General features: G+C 33.7%; 1 protein-coding gene across 3 annotated transcripts in view; it reads right to left on the reverse strand.

Annotated features, from left to right (window-relative positions):
* LOC131533372 (piezo-type mechanosensitive ion channel component 2) overlaps nt 1-12235 on the reverse strand; it is a 143233-nt gene that overhangs the window by 54044 nt on the left and 76954 nt on the right. For all 3 annotated transcript variants that reach the window (XM_058765676.1, XM_058765678.1, XM_058765677.1), the window contains 7 exons: nt 5784-5952; nt 5147-5278; nt 3706-3741; nt 3508-3616; nt 1690-1844; nt 1368-1598; nt 171-285 (listed from right to left, as the gene is read on the reverse strand). In XM_058765676.1, the coding sequence (XP_058621659.1) occupies nt 171-285; nt 1368-1598; nt 1690-1844; nt 3508-3616; nt 3706-3741; nt 5147-5278; nt 5784-5952 (947 nt within the window). The remainder of the gene's footprint in view (nt 1-170; nt 286-1367; nt 1599-1689; nt 1845-3507; nt 3617-3705; nt 3742-5146; nt 5279-5783; nt 5953-12235) is intronic.

Genomic DNA, 12235 nt, shown 5'->3' on the forward strand with positions numbered 1-12235 from the left:
TTTTGCAATACACCAAAAGCTATGTGACAGTGCACAGTATTTCATCTGTGAAATGCCAATTGGGTGGAAATAGCACTTTACGCACTTTAACTTCTTAAAAGGGAAAAATTGAATGGAAACTTGGCTTCTGGTAAGTTTTCAATGTTGGACTGACAGTGTCTCTCTCTCACCGATTGTGTGTCCCTCCACTTTGACATCAGACAGCTGCGTTTCATCCGTCTGTTTCGCTCTCCTCTCAGTCAAAAACTGCCTCACCAGCAGCCAGAAACTGAGGAGGCACAAAGTCTGCACAAACACAAACAAACACACTGTAATATTATTACAGTCAAACAAAATTACGCAGAGTCAGTGATTCATTCACAAGAGGATATGTGTGTGTTCAGTGCCTAAAACTCCCTTGATCAGGATAAAATCACTGTACCGCACAGGGGCGCGTTTCCCAAAACCATCGTTAGCTAACTATAGCCGTTAGTTCCTTTGAAATCTATTGGTAACGACGTAGTTGCTTTTGGGAAATGCACCCCAGAACGGAGCAGTAGTTCAGTGATTTGAGCAGCAAATACATATCTTAAAATACACCAATGTTCAATAACTAATCAACCGTACAATTACCAATAATCACAATAAACAACTCTTCAAACAAGTATTACACCATGTCCTAATCAATCACAGCCAATCAGAACACAGTGTGGCTCAACCAATCAGATCATTAAACTGGAAACATATTTTTTATAAGTTTATTTAAAACACATAAACACATAGACACAAGGGCTGGGTGATGTGGCCAAAAATTTTACCTTTTTTTTTTTTTTTTTCTACATTCTGTGTTTCCCATTTCATTTTTTCTGGATTCTGTGTTTTATGATTTAATACAATTTTATCATCAAAAATGAAATGAATTAATACAACTTAAAAATTAAATAAATATTTTAAAATGTAATTTAATGAAAATATAACAATTAATTTACAACAAAACATTGCATTTTTATTAATTAATTAATATATTTTTCTGTTAAATAAGATTCTGCACGACAGAACTGTATAAATTAAAACATGGATGAACAAATATCTTGGTTGTATGATATTCTTTAAAATATTATTATTATTATTTTTTTTTTACAATTATATTTGTCATAATTTCTTCAAGTTAAACCAGACTTTTATTTTGACGGGTTGAGACGGTTTTACTTTCCGTTTCGGTGAGTATTTGGCGGTATTTCTTTATTTTGTTGTGTGATTAATCCACATCGACTAAAAACGTCCAGAGCTTATCATTGTTATCAACATACATTTTATCACAATATGATATCATTTCTCACACCAGCTCTAGTAGACGCGTATAAATACAGCACGTAATGCGGTCTTACTTTAGATCCCAGTTCCCGGAAAGGCACATCTTTCTTCAGGAAGAGTCCAGGAACGGGCTGCAGCGACTCGAAGCTCCAGATGTACTGCAGGATGATGAGCAAGTTCCCATAAAACACCATGAACGGAGAGGTGATCATTGAGTATTTCCTCCGGTCCCTCACCATCCACAGAATACAGGACCAGATGAGGAAGACGAAGGTCAGCCAGCTCACGTACGTGATGCTCCAAGCCTGGACGGATGGTCAGGAGGAAAAAATAATAATGAATGAACACAAGACCTCAAATAATGTCTTTAAATGAACGTCATGTGCACAAACTCACCATCATGGCGATGAGAGCGCAGATGTAGCTCTGCTTCATGATGAACCTGAAGGCCTTGACCGCCGCGTTCACACGAACGACACCGAACGGCTGCGGAACCTCAGGAAGCTCAACATACACCGAGTCAATCTTGTAAACACCGCAGTCCACTTTCTCTGAAAAAGAAGCGTGTATTTTAAGCAAACGGCAGGGTCGGATTCTGTGAATCATCTAATATCTTTGCCCTCGAACATGAATGGAGGCTTTACATGATGTGTATATCTGGAAAACTCAGACTGCATTTCCAAGAACTGAAAAAACAAACTTCCTGAAATGTATGGGAAGTATTTAGGGAATTGGGAAGTTTATGGGAATAGCGTGAGACTATGTACTTGGTGGAAAAACATCCTATTTCACTACATATTAATTTGCACTTAAATCTAAATTTAATAGTATTTTTGTCTTAATTTCAATTAATGGTTTCACTTTATTTTGATGGTCCCTTTAACACATTCTATTGACTATAAGTAATGTTGCACCTATATTTCTCCTGACTCTCATTAGAGTGGTAGTAGTGTATTAGTTGACTGGTAGGGTTAGGGTTAGATTAAGTTGACACGTTCTTGCAAAGTTATAGTTATAGTCAGTAGAATATCTGTTGGGAGACCAACACAGTAAGGAGTGAGTAGATATGAAGCAGACAGTCTACTAATACTCTTATGAGAGTTTGTTGACATGTAGTTGCGACATTGCTTAGTGTCAACAGAATGTTCAAAAGGGACCATCAAAATAAAGTGTTACCCAATTAATATATCTAAACGTTCTTAAACCAGATAGATTTACTCCGGAAGCAAAACCGTGCAACAGTATAATATTTAATAATTCGTAACATAGTAATTAGAAATACAGCAAAATAATATATTAATCCATACATATATAATTCTCACTTCACATTATATATATGAATATAAATATATACAGTCAAACCAAAAATTATTTAGACACCTTCAACATTTCTCACATTATAAACATTATTACACATACGCAACACATATAAAATAGATAATTATAATAAATAGAGAAAATCTATATATTTAGGAATTTTAGGAATAGAGCAATAGAATATATTAATCAATAAATATACCAATATAAAAATGTTCTCTCTCTCTATATATATATACACATATATATGTATACATATTACTGTTTTTATTCTTTTATTATCTGTGTTTTGTCTTGTTGCTGTCATTCTGTTGCACTTTGGAGCTTCTGTGTGTAAACATACCTGGCAATAAAGCTCATTCTGATTATAATTCTTATTTGTGTGTGTGTGTGTGTGTGTCTGTACTGGTTTTTGTGGTTTACGGGGACAAAATTTGTATAATAACATGGGTATGACAGAGGTATTACAATTTGAAGGTGGTTTATGAGGACAATGCCTATGTCCCCATAAATCAAAAGGCTTAAAAAACATACTAAATGGTGTTTTTTTGTTTTTAATCTAAAAATGCAGACAGTCTCCTGTAAGGGGTAGGTTTAGGTGTAGGGCAATAGCACATACAGTAAGTACACTATAAAAACCATTACGCCTATGGAGAGTCCCCGTAAACCACTAAAACAAACATGTGTGTGTGTGTGTGTGTACCATGGTATTAATATGGTATATATATATATATATATAAGGCAACATTACTTATTGACAAACTGAGTTTTTTCAAGTTTATGAATCTTACTCTGAATGTCATAAAGGAAAATTATTTTGCTTTAAATAAGACACCATTCGGCTGAACTTTCAGCCACTCGTTTGGACTCGGAGCGCTGGTTTAGTGACTGACTTACGCGGATCAGACTCGGGTCTGTAATGAGGGGTTGAGTAGAGCTTCGGCCCGTTCTCATGCGGGACAGACGTGAAGTCCAGCGAGGCTCCGTTTGATGTCACCATCAATACCTGGGACAGAGTAAAGTCACAGTATTTACCGACAGGCTCATGTATTCATCCACGATGCTTATTAATGAACGTCGATCTGCAACACAGACCTCAGGTGTGCTGTAGCCGTCCTGTGTGGTGAGCAGCTGAAAATACACAAGGAACGACTATTTATCTACAAATCACATCTTGAAATAAGTCACAGAGTGGCAAGTGCATGTTTGTTACACAAACAATCATTTTTAACGCTTAAACGGAAGAAAATTGTAATATTCAAAGTGATACTAAAGGGCCGTAACCACCATAGACACTGAGGGGGAATTTTTTTCTCCCTTTTCTCCAATTGCAAATCACACCAGAAAAGCATTTATTTTTTAATAAAAATGAAGGAAATAATCAAAAAGTTGTAAATAAAGTATCGGGTAGGTGTAGGGAGGGCTTTTGTCCCAATCCATTTAATAATTTGAAATAAAATAAAAAAAATTACACTCAATAAGTTATTGCATACTGTTTTATAATGTATTAAAATGCTGAGGTGCAGATAATTGCCACTATTTGCGATAAGTAATTAGCAGAATATCCTGCTATTTTAACATAGAATAAATAGAATCTAAAGCTATTTTGCACTGTGTAAATAGCATATCACTAAAAAATAATGCTATTTTCACTTAATGTAAATTGCCTCTATCGCAACCCCAATTTTATATATATATATATATATATATATATATATACAAAATTGGTCCCCCCCCCAATGTTCAAGACATGGTTACGGCCTTGGATAGTGACACACAGAAAAAAAAATTCCAGGCCAAAATCAATGCAGCGAAAATTCATGATGCACTTGGTGTAAAAACAGAAACTGATTCACAATTAAAAAAATAATGAATAAATAAAATAATATATATATATGTGTGTATGTATATATGTATATTTACATTTACATTTAGTCATTTAGCAGACACTTTTATCCAAAGCGACTTACAAATGAGGACAATAGAAGCAATCAAATATATATGTATATATGTACTAGTATTAATACTATCGAAATTTTCATTTTCATTTCACTAAAAACTGATCCCAAAATAAACACCAAAAATAAATTGTATTTAATCTTGAATTAATGAATCAAATGCATTTAATGATCAACAAGTTGTACAAACAGTTAAATTGCACATAAGGCAGTTTTTCAAACTTTTTAATAACAGAATTATGTTTCTACTCCAATCAGTTGTTGAAATATAAACATCCAAACTGCCTGTAATACCTTGTTTCCATGACATATGTATTCAAAAAGACATTAAATAATAAAAAAATAAAAAAATCATGAATATGTAATATAGTGCATATATTATCAAGTTATTTTTCTAGCTGACTAATGAGTTTATGAATGTTGAATGGCTTTCCTGAGTTGCTTGTGATGTTTACAAAATGTTTTATTAGAACTAAAAATTGAATATTTTTGGTTCCTGAACTGTTGGTGCATCACTAAAGAGTGTAAAGGAGATATGGAAACGTTCGAGTGTCTGATGAAGAGAGTCGGACTCCTACATGTCTCTCATCTGTGCGATAATGAGCCATTCGCCACAGCTGCCTCTTCTTCTCCGCTGTGTAGACGGCCATAGTGCTTCCAGCAGATTCTGGTTCCTCTCGTTCCTCAGTCTCTCCCTCGTTCTCTTTGACCTGCCGATGACCCACAATCACAAATACATCACATTATCCTCACCTCCTAGAGTTTAATACGCCATAATCTGACTATTACACTCTTATAAATAAAGGTGCTTCACGATGCCACAGAAGAACTTTTTTGTCTAAATGGTTCCATAAAGAACCTTAACATCTTCAGGTTATAAAAAGGTAAGAAAGAGATGGTTGTTTGACCGAATGGTTCTTTGTGGAACCAAAAATGGTTCTTCTATGGCATCGCTTGAGGAACCTTTTAAGCACCTTTATTTTTAAGAGCGTAGCTCAGTTAAAACAAACAAACCAAATATCTTAAACCCTCATGCTGTGATCTGGAGATGATTTTCTTTTTCCTGAAAATGCTATTTAATATCATCGCATTGGACTAACACCTAATCACAGAGGCTCACAGAGTATCACAGCTTCACAAAATTGTTTTATATGTTCTGTGTTCAAATCTTATTGTACTTTCGTAATCAGATGAATAGGAAGGCTGTAGTCTGACCATGTCTTCTGACTCCTGCAGCCAGAGGCGGATGAGCGTGGCCAGGGTGTAATACAGCACCAGGAGCATGATGGGATTGACAAAGTGGTGCCACTCCAGGTCAGGGTTGACTCTGAACATCCAGGTGTGAGAGCAGTCCGTCTGAACCGCTGGAGAGATGCCGAACAGACTGAGGAGAAGATGAGAAAAATATCATTCATTCATGAAAACTAGAGTTCCAACATGTTACAGTGAAGGTATCTGATATTAATACCGTGGTATGTGAGTCATGACTATCATATACACTGATGTTCAAAAGTTTTTAATGTTTTTTATAGAAGTCTCTTCTGCTCACCAAGGCTTCGTTTATTTGATCAAAAATTGTGAAATGTTATTACAATTTAAAATAGCTGTTTTCTATTTTAATATGCTTTTAAAATATAATTTATTTCTGTGATGCAAAGCTGAATTTTCAGCATCATTACTCCAGCCTTCAGCGTCACATGATCTTCAGATGAATAAAAAGCAAATAAAAGAACCAGCATTTATTTAAAATATTTTGTAACAATATACACTACCGTTCAGAGTCAGTAATTTTTCTTCTTTCTTTTTTACTTTTATTTAGCAAGGATGTGTTAAACTAATCAAAGAAAAGTGATAGCAAAGACTTGTATTGTTAGAAAACCTTTCTATTTTGAATAAATACTGTTCTTAACTTTTTATTGATCCTGAAAAAAGTATAAAAATACTAAGCAGTTCAACACTGATAATAAATCAGAATGATTTCTGAAGGATCATGTGACACTGAAGACTGGAGAAATGGCTGATGAAAATTCAGCAATAAATTGTATTTTAAGTTTTTTTTAAATTGTAATAATATTTCACATTATTATTCTGTATTTTAGAGCAAATAAATGCAGCCTTGGTGAGCAGAAGAGACTATAATGATGTAAAAATCATGAAAAATATAAAACTGGAATGATGTGGGATGGAAAAATAAGTTTATCACCAAATCAATAAGACCAAGAGAAACAACTGTAAGAGAAGAGCTGTTCATTCTCTTCAGATTTCCTGAGGCTATATGCTTGTGTTTATTTCCCCGTTTTTTATTTCTCTCTTTCAGTGGAACCAAAATTGGACGCCTAAGGAAAAAAACTAAACAAAACAACAGCCTATGCCTTTTTACCGGGGTATAAAAGTTAAAAAAGGTATAAAACGGGATGAGTAAAGAGAAAACAGAAGCTCAGCCCGAGACAGCCACACTTTCAACAGCTCTTCACTTAAAAAATAATGTGAAGCGTCATGTGTCCGTCCAGAACAAACACGTGGCTTTTGCTGCGATGCAATGCACTTCACATTTAGCTGATGAAATCTATAAAATGATAACTTAATACCCTGAAAGTGTATTAGGTGACAAACACGTGCTCCTTGATTTTTATAGTTTCGGTGCTGTTGGTTTGACAGATGTTCGTTTTGCTGCTGCTTCAAGGCATTGAGAAAATATGAAGTCAGAATATTTGGCCTTTCGCGATTCATCCAAACCCAAAGCGTGACGTCCAAGTCCTAATACCACGGCTGAAAATAACGAGTCGAAGTGCAAAAATGTTGCTGGATAGAGTTACTATTTATAATGCGGCCAATTCATAATAAACACACTGTTAAGTAGAAAAAGGCGCCATGAGGACATCAGACCATAAAGACAAATCAGAAAGCTCTTTAATCTCAACCTTTACTGAAGTCTCCTGCTTCTGCGTCTGAGAAACACATCTCAGAAATCTCGCGTGCATCTCCTCAACAGATCTCAGCTACATCTTAAATCTCACGTATCGAGAGAGATTCAGAGACAAACATTCATGTTATACTCTTACTGTATGCCAATAACTGCCTCATTTACACGCCAAAGAAATAGTATGAAATGTTGGTACACTACTGTTCAAAAATACAGTAAAAATTGTGAAATGTTTTTGTAATTTCAAATAGCTGTGTTTTATGCGAATATCTATCAAAATGTAATTTATTTCTGTGTATTTTCAGCATCATTACTGCAGTCTTCAGTGTCACATGATCTTCAGAAATCACTCTAATATGCTGATTTGCTGAAAGAGAAACATTTCTGATTATTATCAATGTTGAAAACAGTTGTGCTGCACAATATTTTTTGGATATATTTTATTTTTCAGAATTAACAGATGAATGGAAAGTTCAAAAGAGCAGCGTGCATTTGAAGTAGAATCTTTTGGAACATTATAAATATTTTTACTGACGCTTTTTATCAACTTAATGCATCCTTGATTAAAACTTAAACTTAAACTTTTGAGCACTAGTGTGCTTAAATATGACACATGCATTGAATATTTCCAGTTATAAACAAGCAGCGTCTGAGCTAAACCCGACAGACAAACCAACAGAGAAGCATTTGCTTTTAATCTCGGGGTTTGCTAAATTAGCATTTTTTTTCAACCCAAAATAGACTCTTCGCTGGCATTCCCTCGTATTTAGAGCTCAGCTAGTGTGTAATCAAAAGCGCGTCTTCACCACGAAGCTGCTTGTGATTGTGCTGTTTATGTGATTGTCAGAGAGAGGCTCTTTGTTCTCGTCTCAGAGGCTTCGCCTAATGCTTTCCTAATAGCGTGTTTCTCAGGTTTTGTTTGAGGAAGAAACCTCTAAATCCTGTAAAAACCACTTCATTCTATGTGTCTGGATGAAGGGTTTAAGTAAAGCACATTTCTACGCTGGTTTTGTTGCTTTTTCTGCACGTTCGCCTCTTTTATTCTTCTCCCACACATTGTATTTCTGAAGGTAACGGGATTTTGCGTTTGGCTTGGCCCTCGCTGTGTTTTCTGAGCTCGGATTCAGACGTGTGTGTAGTATCGTGTCTTTTATAGAGGCTTTGAATGCGTATGAGGTTTCAGGATGTGGACTCGACCCAAACGAGCGGAGTAACAATTTTAAAACTGGCTTCTTTCAGAGGTCAGAATGATTGTTTATTTGTAGTGTTTGGTTATGGTTTTGCCGTTTTGAAGTCTCTTTGAGCAGCTACTAATCTACTGTAATAGAGAAAACCCAAACAACCAGCCGACGCAGGACAGAGGCTTTCAGAGCCTGCAAGACTTCAAGCTGTTTTCTGCTGTTCGAAGTCATGCTTTTGGGGCGACATTTGTGTTATAATAATAATAATAATAATACACATTCATTTGTTTCTTTTTATTTCATAGTGTTAAAACCTATGGCTGTGATTTTGCACTTTTTGCTAAATTTTAACAATGCATTTTTTTATTTCATTATATGTAGTAATAATAATAAAAACAACAACAACAATAATAAGAAACATTTATTTGTTTATTTTTAGTTCACAGTGATTAAAAACTAGGGCTGTCAATAAAATAAAACTGCATCTACGTTACGCAAAGGCTCTTCTGAGTCACCTTCGATTGTTTTTTCTCCTTCTCTCCCTGAAAGCAGCTGTGTAATGTAAGCGTTCTGTCCTAATGAGAAGCACCTGGACTCTCAAGGCCACCAAAACCAGTCTCAGTGGATTCGCTTTTCATCTTTAAGCATCGAGCTTTAAGGATCTGCCCGTGGGAATATTGATTAATGAAATTGACGGTCATTACAGTCCATCACAGCACAAACACTCGTTCAGATGATGACGAGTCCATGAGTCATTACTAATGTTTATGACAGTGAGGAAGTCTATTTAACTCTAAATACAATCAGTCAAGGATATATTAGTTTATTGAAATTGATCTACCACACTATATTACACAAGATGGAAGTAACCAAACATTTAATACTTGCCTCACTTACTATAAAAATGCTAAATGACTATCACGAGACCTGAAACATTTTGTGTTTTTGACATATTAAGCATGCAAATCAATGTGCATGTGTTTAAAATATTATTTGCAAATAGTTCAAAATTATTACTTACCAATTATATATATATATAGTATGTATAGCACATGAAATTTACTTAAGAAGAAAAATAGTGTAGGTCAACTTTTTAAAGATGTCCGTGATATTCTTAAATAAAATATCTTAAAAAAAAAAAAAAAATCTTTTCAGAAGAAATTAATTCAATAAAAAATATTGTATTATTCTATTATCATTGAGGTACTATTAGAGGTTTCATTAATATTCTGAATGAATCCGGAATTTTGATATTTTCTGTTTTCATTTTCATTTTAGTTACATTTTTTTGTAAATTTCTTGTTTTTTTATCATTTTTATTAAATGTTTTTAATGTCTATATAGTTTTTATTATTTTTTATTACAATTTTTGTTTAGTTATTATAGTAATACATTCGTTTTAAGTTAAACAAAATGAAAACGATAAATGCAAAAGTAAAAAAAAAAAGTTTAAAAGTTTCTTTTAAATATTTTATTTCAATTTAAGTTTCTATGGTTTTAGTTATAGTTACTTTATAATAACCCTGGTTCAAATTGGCTAAATATCAGATTGTTTTTAACAAAAACCAATGATCACAAGTGCAGTTGTTTTGCAGAAACTCTCGGATGTTTTATTAAGTATTAAAGTCAGTCATACTGAATTCTCCCAACCAGATATTCATTACATTATCGCCACAAAAGGAAAGTCATGCATGTTTGAAACAACATGAATATGAGCAAATGAAATGCATGATCCTGTTAACACAAAATCAGATCTGAGAGGTTTGATGAAATCAGATCTGAAAACTTACAGCTTAATAAACAGCTTACATCCCACAAACCTAAAGACTTATACAAATAAAAGATCATTAGTGTAGCGTTTGGGCTGCACTTTACTCAGTCGCGAGGTCTTTCCTGGAGCGAAACGCTGGGCAGATGCCACAGAAAACACACAGGACTAAATCAAGATCTTTGAAAGCAAACTGAATATTGACTCTTTAAATCAAACCTCTCCAAACAGAGCCTGACAGTGTCGGCTTGTAGCTCGTTTTTGGTTTGAGATGCAAACCGAAAGCTTAAATAGAGCACCGCTGCCAAACTCAAATGATTTACACGATGAGCTGAACAGACTGCAGAGGCTGTTAATGGTTCATTTCTAGCTAGTTTGTATCAAACAGACGTGAGCTCCTCACAAAAGAGTTTCATCCTCTCTTGATACACACAAATAACTCTTCATCCAGACCACAGCAGCCCTAAAATACTCGAAACATCAATTAATATCATCCTTCCTCTAGATCAGGGTTTTCAAACTTTTCGATGCAAATGATCCTTAAATATGATGATCTCCTGCTAAATAAATAAATAAGGCATGTATTGTATATATATATATATATATATATATATATATATATATATATATATATATATATATTTCTTTGCATTTATAGCATGTGAGAAAAACTTCAACACTGTAAAAAGTGATAAGTTGACTTAACTTAAAAAATTTAGGAAACCTGTTGCCTTAAAATTTTTAAGTAAATAATAACTAAAAAATAAGTTAATTGAATTGTCAAGTTCACTTAACTTTAAAAAAAAATTATATATATATATATATATATATATATATATATATATATATATATATATATATATATATATATATATATATATATTCACAATAATAATTATACAATTGTTAACAGTTTTTATTTAATCATATCTAATAATAATAATAATAATAATAATACTACATTTGAATATACATTTATTTGTTTCCATTTATTTCATAGTGTTAAAAACTATGGCTGTCAATACAATAAAACTAGATTAATCTCCTAATAATAATAATAATAATAATAATGTTGTTGTGCTTTTACATTTTATTACTATGTTTTAGGACTATGTATTTTTTCATCATAGGCAATAATATTAATAATAATTATTTGTTTGTGTGTTTGTTTGTTTGTATTTGTTTATATTTTGTATTAAAACATTTTTTTTTTTTTAAATATTTAAAATGTTACTTTTTATTTAAAAACTATGACTTAAAATAATTATGGTTAAAATAATTATGATTAATCTCATTATTTAGTTTATAAATTTAAAAAAAGTAAACATATAGGACATGCTGTATCCGTACAGTCTGCAGGATTTTATATAATCCCATAGTTTGAAAGGCCCTGCTCTTGAAGACAGTCTGTGTACATTTCAATTATCCATTTATGTTCAGCCTTTAATCATGAACTAGCTTGACAAGATAAGCACACATGATCTCAACTCATGCTGGCTCTCTCGAGTCGACACCGGACGCCAGTCGCTGTAATTCCTCATAACAAAACAGGGCAGTTTGCTAAATCAGCGTGATTGAGTCCATCGGCCACCAGACACCCGCGCTCACATGCAGGATTCCCGCTCGGCGGATCGTTCTAATTGAATTGCGTAATCTCATTGGTCACAGTAAGCGGATCCGGCTGCATCGGTTCAAGATTACGGTCGGGATGTAAACCTTTTATGTGCAAAATGAGCAAAAGCATCAATCGAGGCATTCACCTGCCCGGCACGAAGCCCTACATACTCCAGCGAAT

Source organism: Onychostoma macrolepis, chromosome 24 (genome assembly GCF_012432095.1).
Source record: "Onychostoma macrolepis isolate SWU-2019 chromosome 24, ASM1243209v1, whole genome shotgun sequence".
Classification (NCBI taxonomy): domain Eukaryota; kingdom Metazoa; phylum Chordata; class Actinopteri; order Cypriniformes; family Cyprinidae; genus Onychostoma; species Onychostoma macrolepis.